The following is a 17349-nucleotide window of genomic DNA, read 5'->3' as shown; positions in this document are numbered from 1 at the left end:
CTTCTGACTTGGCCAGGTGGCACCAGGCCCTTACCCCCAGAAGACTCGCCACCTTGAGAAGGCCGAGTGGAGAGCTGGGACTTCCATCTCTGCTTAACAGCAAAGAGCCCCCAAGGAGATGTCGGTGGAGACGATGTGTGTACCCCAGACTTTCCCCCCACCTACACAAGTAACAAGGAAGCGCCTTGCCCCTGCCCCTGCCTGAGCCTGCCTCAGGAGCCGGCTACGACAGAAGGTCTGAGGCCCAGAGTGTCTTGTGAAAACAGCAAACGCACCGCAGAGACACCGTACCTGTTCCTGAAATATTTTGGCCAAGGGGGCGCAGTCCGTCAGTTTAATGAACCTCACCACGTCGGTCACCGTCCACTCCAGCGGGTTGCTCTCCAGAACCAGTCTCCCCTCCTCCTCCGGCTTTGTTTCCTGCAGAGGGAAGGGAGCAGCAGGTCATTTCACCACCGCACGGTCAGCAAGGTCCTCTCCAAAGCCCTGCGGGCCTGGGCCAGACTCTTGGGGCCATGAGGGCCTCTGCCCGCTGGTCTCTTGGGAGGCACCTGTTCAAGCCACAGAGATGTCCAGTCTCTAGGGACTTTCTCAGCAGCCTGTCTGGGTTTTATGACTTTGGTACAATGACGTGTACATTTAGAGGTTAAAATACAAGGCACAGTGATAGCAGCTGTTGAATCCCCAGTTCAGGAAATCTTGGGCCTGTGTGTCAGTGACGCAGCTCTGACAGAAGAGGAGACAGGAACGGCGAGGGGCGTACGCAAACGTTTGCAGGAGAGCCCGCCACTCCCACACTTATTCCTGTGACGGTGGTGGGTGGTGCCAGTGACCCTGCAGCTACCACCTAGCACCTGTGGGTTCAGGAGAAGCCTGACAGGCTGACCTGCCATTTTCCAGCATCACTAAGGACCCTATAAAAGGAGAGTGTGGTGTGCCCCAAACCCCAAGGGCTTCTCCTGGTTGCCTGACAAGAATCTCTTGCGGTTGGTTTTAAAACCTTCCAGCAAAAGAGGTGCCATTGCTTCCCTCAGAACTCCATTCTGACGTTCGCTGACCCGCCGGTCAAGATGTGAACTCACCAGGCCTCTGCCCCTGACTGAGGAATGAAGCTGGAGTGGCCGCTGGCGTCTTTAGTGCTTTGAAGAGGCGTCCCAAAACCTAGGCTGTGAACCATTATCTGTTTTCTTCTTCAACACCCCACCCAGACAAGCCAGCTCCAGGGCCCGCGAGCTTTACCTCCGCCGTATCCTGGCTGGCTGCCGGGCCCTTGTCGCCCACGGCACAGGAGGTGGCCTGCACGTGACGGCCCCGTCGTGCCCTGTCCACGGGTGGGCGGCGCTCAGGCTCGGAGCTGCTCCTCAGCGTGACAGCCCTCCGGGGCCGGGCGGAGGGGACCTCAGCCGAAGAGGTGTCCGTCTGGTCGTCCCGGAGCTCGGAGCCGGTCTCCTCGCTCCCAGTGTCATCTTCCACGGCATCTGCGTCCTCCTCCTCACTCTCCTGCGAAGGAGGGAACGTGCCGACAGGTCAGGCGAAGCGAGGCCTTCGCGAACGCGGCAGGCCGGCCTCCACCCCCAGAGCGCCCTCCCAACCCCCCGCCCAGGCGGCCCTGTGCACACCTCCTGCTGTGGCACCGCAGGACCCACCCGACGGTCCCACCCAGGGGGCCAGTGGGAGCCCTTCTCCAGCAAGGGCAGCTGACACTGTTACGTCTGTTCTCAACAAAAAAGGGGAAGGGTCCCAGGCACCCTGCAGTTTTATCTGTTTGGCATCAAACTGTCACGTGGCCCTTGCTGTGATGCCAGCCTACTGGCCAGCCAGGGCCCTGAGTCCCATGGAGGCTGGAAGGTGCTCTGGGTAGACGTACCTCCCCCGAGCCAGCGGCCACGTCTGCAGCAGAAGACCTCCGTTTCTTCTGCACAAAAATGGATTTTCGCCGTTTCCGACGCCTGGCTGGTTTCGGGTGTCCGCTCTCAACGTTGCTCTCCCCGATTGGGGGCTTAACGATCTTCTTTCTCTTCCCGTAGTAATAGGCTATGAGGAGAGAGAGAATTCAAAGCTTTTTAAAAAGGCAACACACACGTTCACAGAGGGACAGAGAACAGATGGACAAGCGGACGAAGGGGCAGATTCTGGCAATTCCTCCGTGAGTGTGCACAGCATAGAACGGGGAGGTGTGTGTACGTGTGTGCGCAAAATAGAAAGACACGCCCACTCTGATGACTGTTTCTGGTATGTTCAGATTCTTGGCTCTGACACGCAAGTTGACAAATCCCAACTGGGGGCCCTCAGAGCACTCTCTACACTTGGGGGGCGGGGCAATCCCAGCAATGCCCCAGCAGCCTGTTGCAACGAGGGCCGGCAGCGTAAACCTCCAGGACACCATGACACAGATGTGGTCTCCCATGGGATGAGAAATAACTGAAGGGACATGCAGGAAGAGCAGAAGCCTGGACCAGAGAGATCCTGAGCTTGCACTGCCTGCAGCGCAGGCGTCTGGGAGCGGCTGAGGCCCAGAAATGAGGCCAGGCTGGAGGCAGGGTGGGGCTGAGGGAAGGCCAACAAGGGCAGGCAGAGGTCACCAGCGTGACAGGGAGATGGACGAGGCAAGTGCTGAAGGAGGGGACAGCCTGCCAGGAAGTGGTCAGAGCAAAGGCGGTGTGGCCCGTGGTGGCAGCTCTGAGTCTGTCACGCTGGTGAAGCAGAGACAGGAGCAGAGAGCGGAGTGACCGAGTCCACTGCAGCGCGTCCAGAGGACAGTGGCTCACACGGGGCAGGAGCAGAGGACGGGAAGGCTGACCCGCGTGGAGCAGGGCAGCGAAGGACTCGTTCCGGCTTCTCAGTGTAAGAGCCCAGACAGGAATTCTGGCTTCCGGCCATTACCACCACTTCGTTTCACTGCGCTCTTCCAGCCACGCTGCTTTCCAAACCCCCCAGTCCACTGACATTCGCGACAGCGTACGGTCTCATTTCTTCTGTGCCAGTGCCTACCAGGGGTAATCTGCCCTGATTTTAATCACCCCTATTTCTTTCTTACATCAGGCTAGACACCCACAGGAACCTACCACAGAAAATCTTTAAAAAAATTCTTCCTTAGCGATTCCTATGGGAAAGTATTCATAAGGTTACTTAAAAAAACACCAACTACATGACCCCGCAGTTCAGGCCCACGGACCAAGGTTCCGCACTCACTGTATTTGGTTTTGGTATGAATAGAGCAGTTTTCCGGGCAGTTTTCAGAAACCAGCACGGGACTGAACAAGTTTGGACAGCACTCCAGCTTGGCACAAACCCGTCGGCAAAAATCTGCTACCTGGTCAGACGTGCGGACGATCTTGGCCACGGCCCTGTACGTCTTGCCTCTGTACCTAGAAGGAAAGAGGAAAAGCGCGGGCCTCAGCAGTTCTCAGGGCGCCCGGGCGAAGCTGCGAAGCGCGGTCCTCGTCACCTCGCTGCTCTTTACTTTGCCACAGGCGATAAAAGAAATCTGTTCTGGAGCTTTCCCCACCACAAAGGGCTTAGAAACCGTATTCCAATGACATCATCTTGTCAGGCAGGTCGAAAGCGTGGGACAGAGCCTTTCGCTTTACCCCCTCGCTCTGAATCCCGAGTGAAGAGCACTGAGCCACGCCATTTACTAAATGGCCCAATGAGGCTACTGTAAACAGGAAGATAAGGTTTTAAACCACATATTACAAGTTTTTAAGGAAAATACTCAGAGACAAGCAAGCCAGCACACAGCAGAAAACCCCGTGGCAGCATAAATCCCCTCAGAAAGAAGGAAGGAAGGACAGAGGTGAGAGACCGACCGCTGGGCCGGAGCGCCTGAGGGGATGTCGAGGCGACATGGTCTCCGGTGCACACTTTGAAACAAAGTCAGAGGACCACTGAGGACACAGGAGGGAGACTCTCCCCGGCTGTCAGTGCGGGAACCCACTCAGAACCCCAGAGGTGACATGAAGATTCTTTTAAGATGAAGACATTTGACATTCAACAGATGCAGAAAGTTCTCTCGGAGCTTCCATTATCTGACTAAAAGCCCAAACTTCTGAGAAATAAGGACTGCCATAAATTCCCTCTTTGAGGCAGCTTCTAATCCCAGGAGAGAGAGAGACCAAGAGTAAACTGACCATAAATTCCCTCAGAGGAGTTCCATGGCCAAGGCAGAACGAACACCGGCCTCAGCAGAAACAAACATCGAAGCTTTGTCTCCCATTTGTTCTCCTAAAATCCCATTTGTCTTTCCTAAATGAACCCACCTGTTCTTCCCCTAGGGGCCTTTCCTCACACCTCCCTCCCCTGCTACGTCAGACGTAACTTAGGCGGATGCTCCGAAGCCCCACAGCCCCTCGAGGTGCTCACCACGGAGCACCCGCGTGTACACGTGCTAACTGTCCTTCCTCTTGCTGACCTGTTTTCTGTTGGCTCAACGTGCCGGCCCCAAGCACTGAACAAAAGAGGGCGGAGAAAAGGGTTCCCCCGACATCAGGGAGGGGGTGCGAGCGACCTTCCGATACCTTCCGACCCGCCAACGCAGGGGTTCAGCTCCGCGTGCGAGTGCGCGCGGCAGGGCGGAGAGGATGGGTGGAGATGCGGGAACAAGAGCGCTGGTGTCTTTTCTCCCGTAGTTAAAAGTAGGGAAAAATCAAAATAAATTTTGAGTCAAAAAGAAATACAGAGTGAAAAAACCGACATGTTGTCACGGTCCATCCATAACCATCGGCGTGGTCCGAGGGAGGTGACGTCGGCGGGGCCTAAGCGCTATCATTCATTTTCAGAACGACCCACGTCAGGCACTCTGTGGCAGGTGAGGGGCGTGAGAAGGGAGAGCAAGAAGGCTCCCGTCCGGGGGCTGAAGCCACATCCCTGTATATTCAAGGAAGACTCGAAAGGGAAAAAAGGCGGCGACGCCCACCGCTGCAGAAGGCAGGCGGCCTCGCGTGCTGCCAGAACAGCCGCCCCTCCTCAGCAGCGGCCAGGCCTGGCCCTGGCTTCCCCCGAAGCGGCACTGGTCGCCTCGTCAGAACCAGGGTCCACGGCGTGGCTCGCTGGCTTTCAGCCTCGTGAGCCTCACGTCCTGTAAAATGTCTCTCTTCTTTCTTGAATCCTGCATTTGAAGTAAGGGAAAATCTGTGCGATGAATGGGGTGTGTGTTTATTTTAGAAAAGATCACGTCTAATTCAGAACATCCTAGACTGGTCTGTGTCTGGAGCAGAAACATCACACACATAATCTGATGAACCTAAGTACACACACAGAAATCCCTTTTAACAAACTGGTTCATCGGTCTGTTTACAAATCAGCAAATAAGGAAACAAAATCTTTTTCAGTGAAAAGTCTCTTGGTTTGGGAATTCTTTTTCACATAAATCTCCATGTAGCCAAATATTACATCTTACTGTTCATAAAATATGGTCATGAATAAAAAGCCCCCAAAAAGTGAAATAAAAAGATACAGAATTAGCCATTGCTTATGAAAATAAGAAACCAAAATATCTTTTCCACAGAGCAGAACATGACTCACCTAAAAGTAAATATTTGACTTTACCTCCTTGCTTCTTCCTGATAACGATGTCTAATTCACTTGAAATTACATCAGGATATTTCTTTATTCTGAACAACTGTAAGAAATGACTGGGAAAATCTATTAAGCTTCTACCTGGCTTTTATAAAGATGATCACGAAAGCCATTTAAAGAAAAGTCTTTTTTCTTTCCCCTCAAGAAAAATCTGTAACGTGTTGGAAAATGTATTTAAATTTCCCTAGGTGTAGAGTTGGAATTTTTTTTATTACCCCTAAGATACAGCCTAAATTCTTCCTCCTGAAATTCAAAATAATGTAGGTCAATTTAGTACACTTAAATTCATCAGAAAGAAAGAATTTTCTCTTCCAGAACAGCGGAAATGAGCCACATTAGAATCTACTTTTCCCCTTGGCACCACGGCCACTACACTTTAGCCCTTCGACCCATGTAGAAGACTCGTGATGTGACAGACTCCTTACGAGCAGGGCACTCAAATGTTACTGTAACTTGTTTTAGTATAAACGGTACAGTTGTTTGATGAATAGGAAAGTCGCCGAGGGACAAATGCAGGTGACAGTGTTAGTTTTTCTCCCATTTACAGGGCAAACCTTTTCAATGGCACCTTCACTTTCTCTAGTAAATGAGTCTTTACTCTTTGGAAGGAGAAAAAACCATCTGAATCCCAGATGCTCAGGGATGGCATTGACAGAGCCACGTGGAGGATCTTAGCCCTTTCTTCCTGAAAACACTTTGTAATAATATTACTTTGTAACATTGTAATTCTGCAACCAAGACGACTGAATGCCCTCAGTGCAGGTCTCTCCTGGCTGAGTTAATTTACTCATGGCAGAAAACTTGCCAGTCTTTCAGCTAAATGAGCGGAAGTCAACTCTCTCTCTTCCCATTTGCACCAAATATCAAAGTTGTCACGACCTAAAGAGTTGTCATTTTACAGCAGAAGGAAAGAGGCGACTCCAAATGCAGTGTTAAGCAGGCATACTCCCACCAACTGTGAGTCTGTCCGTCATCATTAGTGGCTGCTCTGAGATGCCACTGTGATTCCTACACACTTGAAACCCAATTCAGACAGATGTTTTCCCCTAAGGTGCTGTGTGAGATTTCACCGAGGAGCTCACGGTCATCTTTGATGGAGCCGGTAATCCGCTGCCTTCGCACCGCAGCAGGGCTGGGTGGTCTCAGCGCGTCCGCTTTGACTGGATCGGGCTGGATGTGCTAAGGCTCTGATCGACTCGCTACCATGAAAATGAGTGCGAACACTGCAGAATGAGCGCTCCCTGTCCTTCCGGTATCTGGAGCCAGTTTCTGGCCTACTTAAGAGCAGCGGAGATTTTCATGGAAATATAGGTGTTTTTACTTTTACTATTTCCATATCCATTGGGTGTATTTTGGATGTACTGAAGATTACAGAAAAAAATTTAAACAAGAATAAGAGTTTCTCTATATAAAGACTCGCCCAGGTTTTCTGCCACCACCACTGTGCTGAACCGGCCCCATAACAGTGTCTTACTATTGCTGATCTCCCTTCTCCCTCTTATATAAAGTAGAAAAATATGGAATATTAGAAAACCTTTTTTTCCTGGGCTATAGGTGTGAAATTCATTTAAGTAATTCTTGGGAAAGAGGGTAAGGATGAGGTATGGTGCCACCTTACATTGACATGCCACGTCATGTAAATAAAAATTTTCCTTATTAATTTATATTCTCTTCTTTAACTTTTGTGATTTGGAAGAATACCAATAAATGACTTTTATTGAATCTAAAATTACAGGGACGTTTGGAAAAGACACTGGGGAATGCCGAGTGGGTAAGTGACAATGAATGTTGAAGGATGGTGCCAGATTCAGCATCCCTAGTCGGTACCAGTATGACTACAGAGGAAAGTACTACTGCTCATACAGATTACTTAAAATTCCCCAATTTTCACTACGAAGAAGATAGTACTTCTTTAAAGGTGGGGTGAGATATACTCCAGCCACTGACAAGTGGTTCGCTCTTTTAAACAGCATCGCTTCCCAAATGTCGTACCTCTGTCATGTGCTAGGACACGTAAACGAGAGGCTGACCAGTGAGGTCTATTCTATTTGGATAGCATGAGTGAATATTAAAAGCCCTCTCAAAACACGACAGCAACTGGTTATCTTGAAAAATGGCTCTTTTTCCATCTGCCTCTTGAACAACCGAGTTCAAGCTCAGCGACCTGGTCAGTTCTCTCAGTTTCGGAGTTTAAGAAACTTAAAGCAAATAAAAAAAAGCACCTTTCCAATTGGCCTATTTCCAAATAAAAGAAGAAATAACCAACTACATGTCAACCCACAGCCCACTCACCAAACAGAGGCAGCAGTTCTTACGTTTTAAAGCGGTCAGCTCTCAGAGCAAGCGACACGCGGCTCTGGGACAGAATCCGCATGAAACATTAAGAGCTGTCATGAATAATGGGTAGTAATGAGAAGGGATATCTTCTCTTTTCTAAATTTTCCCCTTTTGATCATAGCAACTTTTGGACCTGAAACAGTATATTTTTCTTTTGAATATTTAACACAATAAATATTAGTTAAGCAACTCCGTGCCTCACTTTGGGACCCCTAAGGCTTAGGGCAGCTGTGCAGCAGAGCGCCGCCAAACCTGCACACAGTGCACAGCCCTTCCTTTTGCTTCCATTTCATCTGGGCTATGTCAGAAACAGGAACGACAAGTTTCAAAGGAGCAGGCCAAGAATAATAAGAACCCTTGTTTTCCAGAACTGAAACACTCACTTTGCCTTCAGTGTCTCTTCCTGAAAATTCCATTGTGGATCTTCCACCAGTTGCAATTCTCTCAAGACCCTTCCAGGCTTGTAAGCTGCATTAATGATCATGCTAAGAACCTGTTGGGGAAAAAAACGAACCACAATGAACTTCAATTGCATCCATTCCTGCTAACACTGGATGCTTTGAAAACCACCCTGCTGACTGACACAAGACGCATTTGCTATACAGCTCCATTAGCTGGACAGAACATTTTGCAGGCTCACCAAGTCCAAGAAAATAAGCATGTTGTCATTGCCTACTGTGACACTCCCAGAGGGCTGAGACACTCCCCTGCTAAAGCCCCAGCTGCATGCTCTCTGTCCTGTAAACCTCCATGCACTTCTCGAATAAAAAGAACAGGAATTTACATCCCTTGGGACCGCCACCTTTCCACGAGCGAACCACCCCTGCGGTGAACCTCTGTAAGTCCCACCATGCTTGCGAGTTGCAGTTACATGGAGAGAGAACCTAGACTGCGAAGGTGCAGCGTGACGTACAAAGGCACAGTGAGACCCGCGGGTTCAGTGGCACGAAAGGCTGGTCTGTCGAGGACCCGCCGTGCGCCCGGCCCTGGCAGCACCGAGCCAGGAGCAGAAGGCCGTGCCTGCCGCTCCTGAGGCTCCCTCCGTGCGGAGAGGCACAAGCCAGGCACCGCGCTCACATTTCATGTTTCAGATCAAAACACCATTGTAAGAGTGATTTGAAAAACCACCTTATTGAGATGGGACACTTGGCACCATTGCTGAAGCACCTATTTTTGGAGGTGACCAGCACGATGTCAACGGGAAAGAAGGAGATGCAAGTGTGACGGAGACGTATCTGATGTGTTCCAGAATATAACTGGCGAGGTTCGTACCTTGATTTAATTCTGAAAAACAATGAAGCTTTCTCATATTGTACCTTACGCCACGCGGTCAGTACGGCAGTGGTCTTTGCTTTGCCTGAGTTAGCATTTTGCTATGTTCTCAGGGCTCTGTGCCTCCCCACCAAAAGAATGTGGTTCAGCAGAGGCGCTAAAAGGAAGGCAGAACAAGCAGTTCTGGTATGTTTATGTTTTCTGTATTAGAATAATCATCTGATTTTATTGTTTACTGTCAGTACCATTTACAGAGACCGAGTTTAAAAATAAATCCAATTAGAACTGGCTGAAATAATATGCAAAGTGTTTATCAACAGACAATAAAATTTCAAGTGATTTTTTTCATTGTTTTACTGAGAAACCCTAGAGTGACATGTCATTTGCTGCATATCAAAGTACATTTTTGTGATGGTGAAAAGAAAATGCCTTCCAGAGTTCAATTCAGTCTGGGAACAGGCAACAATTAAGTCGTAAAAAGCTGGCAATATTGAATAATTTTCCCAGGACTTTTTCCGATGGCACATCATTCATCTCCAGATTCAACAAGCTCTCTATAATACCTCGGAACAGTGAACTGAATCATTGTTATGTACATGGCATTTGTGTATTATATTTACCTCCACAACATAACTAAGTTGACAGCTGTTATTACTACCCAGAGTTAGACCGAATTGCTAGCCCTTGCAAAACTTCGGAATTCAGTTCATGACACTCGAGATCACAAAGGAGCGCATGGACTCTGCCCCAATGAACCAATGGGTGTTAGTTGTGAATTCAATGTACATTATTCCCAAGAAACTGGTTGTGTGTGTCGGGGTCGGGGGAGTAACTCCAGGAGGAAATTCATGCAACAGCAGTGCCTCACTCAATTTCTGGAAGTTCGTGAAATGCTTGCTGAGAACACACCACACAGAGGGCCCACAGTGTGTCATGGCAAAAAGGCTCTAATGACCTCTGCAGGTGGCAGATCCAGGGTCCAACCCCAGTTCCATCCATCAGAAGCTGAGTCCTCAGGCGAGATGCTTGACTGACTTTCCTCCCTTGCGTAGTGGGGACACTGCCATTTATCTGGTTCATAATACAGGGGTTCGGACAAATCGCCTCAAAATGTGCCACTCTGACCCTGGATTATTTCGAGGGGAAGGAGACGGCAGACGCGGAAGGAGCTCCTTGCCCTCCCCCTTTCTGCCGGGAAGCAGGGCGGGAGTTTCCCTTTGCGGAGGTGTCACTCCCCCCCACCCAACTCACGCGCCAGAAAGAGAACAAGAAAGATGGAAATAGAGAGATGATGTTGAGATGTCTCTGCACAAACCTTACTAAAAGAACCCTATTTCCATCAGTTTCCCCTGGATATTTACCTTCCTGCAATATCACTGAAAAAGCCCACTTTTCCTTCACCTTATCATCTCTCCATAATTGATTGCCTTTTTAAAAAATGATATGTAAAAATCTCAAGCTTAATGGCATCTTTGGGTTTTCACTTTTCTTCTGTGATGCCCGTATGAATTAAAAATAAACCGTTTTCTCTCATTAATCTGTCCTTTTGTCAGTTTAATTTGCATGCTCCAGGCGTTGGATCTAAGAGAGTAAAGATTTTCTTCTTCTAAAACAGAGATATTATGAGAAATAATTAGGAAGTAACACTTTGATATACACAAGATATTTAAAGGTGGCCCTCTTCTTGTCACCAACACAGTCCTCATCCACCCGTAACATAAACTCTCCTGTGCTTTCAGCCTGTCTTCCCTATTGGCCCTGATTTGTGCTGCAATCTTGCATCTTTGCAAAACAACTTTCCTTAGAAGCTCCTTGACTTTCTTGCTACTGCTTTCTTTTCAGAACCAAACTTCTCATAAGAATAACCCTTACTTTCAAATTCTTCATCTTCAATCCAATTCTCAACCTACTCAAATCTGGTTTCCTCTCCAGCCGCTATACAAAACCGTTTTGGGAATGGCCCCGATGACCCAGTATCAAAGCCAACGGGCACGGGCGTCTCCCTGGACGCCACGGCACCGCTGGTGCTTGCCACGGCCCAGCCCTGAGCCTCTTCCTTTTCTTACTCCATCAGGCACAGAGTTTGCTCAGAAAACAAGGGTGGCTCAGGAGTGGGGAAGAGGGGAGACGGAGGAGGAGAGAGGTGGGTGCTGCCGGCAGGGAGAGGAGCAGACACTGCAGCAGTGTCTGGGACTCAGCGGCCACTCAGGAGGCACCAGCCACCTCCTCCCACTCCTTCCCAACGTGCACAACGTCTGCAGTCAAGAGAATATAAATCGACGAGATTTTTTTTCTGTTCACTTCAAGAAATGATGTTATTCCATGATTTCTTTCTATATTTGCTTACATGAAAACTCTCAAAACATCAAAATTAATTTAGATAATTTACAACCTCAACTATATTATATGATTAAAGTTATAACTATGTTGAAGGCACAGGGAACCACTTAACATAGAAAAATTAATTCATTGAGTGTCAGAATTAGAAAATACTTTAGAACGTAAACATGGCTCCCAAAGCTTGGATTCAGCTGATTTAATGGGATGAAGACAGATTCCCGACTTTGAAGGTTTGTAAGGTATTGACTGTTAGTGACCAGGGGAGAGGTCTCTTTGGGGCAGATGTTTAGAGACAGAGTAGCTTTTTACAGAAACCCAGACCATCAAAGGCCCTCATGAGCCTACAAGACTTCTTTTCAGCTTCAAAATTAGATAAAATGAAGCTCATTTTACGAATATTTTTAAAAGTAAAATGATTAAGAATTTTTCTCAATCAGCGCTTTCTCTATCAACAGGGTTTCACTTGTGAGTGGGATCTTATGGGGAATACTGTAAGAGGAATAAAATGAGGAGAGACTCGGCCTCCAACGATGAGGCTCAGTGCATTGCAGAGCAGACCAGCACGTTTTCAGTATTGGAAGCGGATGCCACGGAGAATGTTAATTGAAACCTTCCTCCCTGGCTGCAGAAGCGAGCCCGCCCTGTGTGCCAGAGGCCTACCCTGCACAGCCGGGAGGAAATGCCCTCAAAAGCTGGGAAGGAGGAAGATGGGTTTGTAACCACGGGAACCATGAGTCTTGTCTTCTCTTTAGTGCAAATGGAACCTTCCTTCTAAGGAAGCCAGAGAAGAGCAGGACATGAGCTTTGAAAAGAAAACGGGGCAAGTGACTTTTTTCAGAGTAGGTGTTTTCACTCTGTCTCCACTACATCCAACACACGCCAGCCACCACTCCCTCTGTAGACACTTTTTGTCCTTACCACCATGGCTCCACTCTCTCCTGGATCCACTGTGTCACTGAGTGCTTTTGCTGGATCATTCTGTGTCCGTCCGCTAGCTCAAATGCCAGGGAGTCTCAGGACTGCTCTCTTCTACCTAAGTTCAGCCCACAGAGCATCTTGCTTTAAATGTTACCCACACACTAGCAAACTAACTGTGACCGAATTTATATGTCCATCCTTGACCTTTCCTCAAACTCCAGACTCATACGTCCACCTCCACCTGGCTGTGTGACAGACAAACCTCACCTGGCCAGATCAGACAGATGTCATCTGTGCTCTGGGGTTCTCTGTGCGGCAACTTAACTCTCTTAGTGGCCAACACCAGACTTTGGAGACCTCTGTAAATTCTCCATCACTCTCATGATCTGTATCCAGTTCACCGGGAAACCCTCCCTGTACCCAAGACTTACTGGTTTATGTTTTTACTGTTCACCCCCACTAGAACACAAGCACCGAGAAATGAAATTGAGGACATCATTTTGTTCGCTGCTATATTCACAGTAGCTAGAATCATACCTGGCAGTAGCAGGTGCTCAATAAACAAACAAACAAATAAATACTTGTTTGATGACTTTCAACATGAGCACTGAAATTAAAATTATTCCGTACATCTAAGAATGAATGACTGGTTCACTCCATGAATTTATTTAATACCTTACAATCTATGTGAACGGAGGTCCAGGAGGTGGCACCTGCTACTGGATTTCTCTGCTACAAAACCCTGCCCTACGGTATGAGAAAGTGCAGCTAAGGTGTCTGATCTCCTTACAAGCAAATACTAAAGTCTTGACAACAAAAACTACTTGCGCTTTTCCCTTGCCCGCCTTGCCAGACACTGTCCAGCATCCTGCCGACTCCTGCATCACAGGTTACGTGTGTGTGTTAAGAGTTTATATCCTTCCAGGAGCCTGGCACATTGCTCCTGATGCATCGTCTTCAGCATAAACAGCAGCAACAAAAACACCACAGAGTGTGGTCCAGAGGCTTGTCCACATCCCTGATTTTGCTGACTGGGTTAACCAGATGTCACCTAGGCATGCTTCCTCTGCCCAACATTACCTGGAAGTCTAAATCCTGGATGAGGCCATAGTTCTTGTGGCCTCAACACCACATTCTCTCAATTATACAGATAAACACAAAGCTGTTTTGAAAGTAACAGCTGTCCTCACTTGCAGTGTATCATTTATACAAACAGCTAAGGCTGCTTTGACTGCTTACTTTCTGGGTTCCCATGTGAAGGTTCTCTAGTATTTAAGTACAAGTTGTTGTGACAGGTAGCCCACAACAAATGCTCACAGATACATAACAAAGGAGAAATTCCATTGTAGAACTCCCCCAATGCAGGAAAAAAATACTGCAATCAAAACCAAGGGACAACGGGAAATAGCTTAACGGGATGACCATGTGGCAGAAATACCAACTGCAAGTGAAGCTGAAGCCAAAATCCAAACTGCCAGGTCCCATTGGAAACTTCCAAGACTGGTCACTCACATCACTGTTTGTGGTCCAGCGTCTATGGCTGAGGGCTGGGGAGGGGAGGCTAGCATCCCCGGGGCCTGAGGCTCAGAGAGAAATGGGGCCCCGGCCTTGTGGAAGCACAGGGTTTCTTGGGAACCCGTGGCTCCACAGCCTGCTCGCCATGTCGGTGTGGCGGAGCAGAGTCCGCGCAGGCCCTGCGTGCTGGGTCACAGCCCGTCCGCACGCACGTTTTCTGCCTATGCCCGACGCTCCGTATTTCAACCCTCTGCTGTGCTACTTCACGCAACCAGCCTCTATCTGTCACACCGCATGGAAGAATCCCCAAGTCAGAGGTGACTGCCAGAGGCCTGTGCGAGGCAGACTTCCTCCATTCCTACTGCCAGTACAGCAAAGGCTGTGACACTGGATCCTGAGCCACACAAAACACAGAGCCCAGCGAAACCACCACATCCACTACTCCCACCAGGCACGGGGTTCTGCCGCGGGTCCGCACTCATGTGGCCTGCCTAGAGGGCAGAGAACGCAAAGGCCCGCCCCTGACTGCAGGGGAACTGTCACTCACCAAGGGAGGGGTCACCCCTCTTGCTCACTGTGGCCCCCAGCTTCCAGCACAGTGACCACCTGGTTGTGACTCATGAACTGCTCGGGCTGCGCATGAGTGAGTGACGGCTGTATTGGATTTCGTTACCGCCGTGTTCCCGGGGCTGGAAGAGCTGGCAGGCACTCAGGAAATATCTGCTGAACATGGAAAAACTGAACACCCTGGGACCCGAGAGACCCTAGGAAGGTTCTGGACAGATGAAAAGAAATGTGCATGGACCAGAGTGGCCCCGCGCGGCCTCACGACGTGACTGCTGCACCTTCCAAGGCCACCAAAGCAGCTTGAGAGAGGTGAAGATCTCGACCCGTAGAAGCGAACACTCCAGCCTCGTCCCCGGTTCCTGCGCGCCCCGGTGCCTACCCCAGACCCTGCGGCTTCAGAAGCTGAACTTCCCACGGCAGGACGCGACGACGTGAGCACGTGCGACGTGAGGCGTTCCACTCCACCTTTTCCCTGTGCTTAGGCTGCCTCGCTCATTTACTGTCACCTTCACGCGTGGGCATGCGCACACAACACCTGTCGTACTACTCTCTGTGTAAAGCAAGCACCGCAGGCCTGGTGATGGACGCGTGAGGCTGCAGACAGCAGAAATTTCCTGAACACCCTCGTGAACGGCCAACAAGGATGATGCTCACAGTCTCCGAGGTTTTGGGGCTTGTGATATGGAGACCTTGTCAGTCTGCCAGGCCCGCGCAGACCTGTAGTCTGCACACCTAGCCAAGGACCTGTCATTACCGGGGCAGGCGTGCGGGCAGAAGCATCTGGGACAGAAAAGGACAGTCTTGATAGACAAGCATCATACTGAGCATGTGGGTCTGATTTATGATAAACACCACCACTTACTATCTGGACCTACATGTCCCACCCTCCATGTGACAGATTTCAGGGATCCCATAAATGGCTCCAGCCCCTGAGGGGACGTTGACAGGCCCAACCTGCACTGCCCGCTGAAGGCCTGCTGGTTCTGGTTTCCCTTGTGTGGGATGACTGGACTGGGCCACCTACTGGCTCTGGCTCCAGCTCCTTGGAGTTCATCTACCTCCCCTTCCCTGTACCCTTGCTGAGACTGAAGCCATCACAGTTCACAGTCCCTCAAAATGCCATTCATGTCTAGTGTTTTGAACACTCATTGCTAGAAGGTGACAAGAGACACGCATCAATCACCACCTCTGCCAGAAACTCCCTCTTCCCTGGGACACTGCCCTCTCAGGGTTCAGCACCCCCCTTCTCAGCCTGCATTTAACCTCTCCACAGGCTGGCTCCGTACCCGCACCCACGGACATGACCTATTTCCAGCGGACCAGACAGATGGAAACACCATCACTTTAAAAAGGCATAAAACCCTTTAACTGCGAACACCACCAATGGCCTAAAAAATGAAAAAGCAAAGCACTGTTTTTGCTCCAGTCGCCTCATTCTCTTGAAGGAAAATGAAATTTGAAACCACACAGAGGTTCTGGCGCTGAAGGAAGAGCATCGGCATAACCACTGGCGGGGCGGACCGTCCGTTTTCCCCGCACTCCCAGGACTGAAGCGCTTGCTGTATTTTCCTTCCTGCCTCATGCAGTCTCTGCATATCAGCAAAAAACTAGTTTTGTCATCAGAAGACTGCTCTGGCCTGGCTTTTAAATCTGGCTGCCGACACCTACTAGAGAACTGATTAAGGATAACTACTTTTGACTTTAAACAAATCATGTAGTAAAGTAAAATAGCCAACCCGTAAAGAGAGGTGGAACCTAGAGTCATCTCGTTTGTTAACAGAGCCAGCAGGTGACCAAGAAACTCATTTTAATAGCTGGGACATGCAGTGTGAAAAGGGTCTTGCAGGTATCGTCAAAGAAACCTGTCAGTTCACTGTTATTTTTCAGCTTCCATGTCCTATTCTGATCATTTGCAACAAAAACAGAAACAGATTCAGGCAGATAAGGTCACTGTAGCAAAAAAACGCACTCGGGCTCAAGTGTTGGGGACTGGAGACTCCATCTGGGGTCTTAATCTGCATCGTGTCAGACATTTGACGTGAAATCCTAGTTTGACTTCTTCTCTGACCGAGTCTACCACCCGCAGAGCTCTGTGGGCGGCGCCACCTTACAGAGCTGGAGCTGACCAGAGGTCTCGCGGCCTGCCCACATCGCTGCAGCCTTCACAGGTGTCGCCCTCACCATCTTTCCGTAGCTGTGGACTCCCATCCGAGGAGCCCACGTGCTGCTTAGGTTTGCTTTCAGGACGAATGCCCACGTACCTCACGGTGAGCTATCTTCAGTGACAGCAGCTCCAAACTACTGTGACATGACGACACATGCAAAGGGCCTGGCACTACACCCAGGCCCCCAGGAGGCGTTCACTACACACGGCGCCCTTTCCGTGCCCATCCCCTGCGGCCTCCCCCGTGCTGCAGGAGCACGTTTCTCCTTCCCTCCACCCCAGGGCTCTGCGGGCACTCCAGGCCTCCCACGAGCTCTCCCTCTAAACTGGAGCAAGGTGCTCACTCCCCTTGGCCCGCAGGCCGTGTGGGACTTCCTCGCGGTCTCAGAGCACCCATGCCTGCCCGGTCACAGTGCACGAGATACGGACAAGTCTGCAGTATGCCGCCTGCCTGTTCATCTTCCCCACTTGACCGGAAGCTCACTAATGATGGGAACCACCTTTTACACGTTTTCTACGTTAAATGCTTTTTACAGGGCTTCCCCTTAACTATAATCCCAATTTTGTCTCTAAAACAGATTTTTTTCCTAAATATATAGTTGAACTGCTAATACTACTGAAGGCCTAGAAAAGCAAATGTCCTCTAACGTGCTGCAATC

The 17349-nt window shown here is 49.6% G+C and overlaps 1 protein-coding gene across 4 annotated transcripts in view; it reads right to left on the bottom strand.

Annotated features, from left to right (window-relative positions):
- SFMBT2 (Scm like with four mbt domains 2) overlaps nucleotides 1-17349 on the bottom strand; it is a 172807-nt gene that overhangs the window by 10084 nt on the left and 145374 nt on the right. For all 4 annotated transcript variants that reach the window (XM_016136408.2, XM_016136406.2, XM_016136405.2 and 1 more), the window contains 5 exons: nucleotides 8298-8407; nucleotides 3193-3368; nucleotides 1868-2034; nucleotides 1240-1500; nucleotides 292-420 (listed from right to left, as the gene is read on the bottom strand). In XM_016136408.2, coding sequence (XP_015991894.2) covers nucleotides 292-420; nucleotides 1240-1500; nucleotides 1868-2034; nucleotides 3193-3368; nucleotides 8298-8407 — 843 coding nt within the window. The remainder of the gene's footprint in view (nucleotides 1-291; nucleotides 421-1239; nucleotides 1501-1867; nucleotides 2035-3192; nucleotides 3369-8297; nucleotides 8408-17349) is intronic.

The sequence above is a fragment of the Rousettus aegyptiacus genome, unplaced genomic scaffold, assembly GCF_014176215.1.
Source record: "Rousettus aegyptiacus isolate mRouAeg1 unplaced genomic scaffold, mRouAeg1.p scaffold_m13_p_10, whole genome shotgun sequence".
In the NCBI taxonomy this organism is placed as follows: domain Eukaryota; kingdom Metazoa; phylum Chordata; class Mammalia; order Chiroptera; family Pteropodidae; genus Rousettus; species Rousettus aegyptiacus.
The sequence above is the reverse complement of the archived record's forward strand: the minus strand, read 5'-3'. Positions and strand labels throughout refer to the sequence as shown.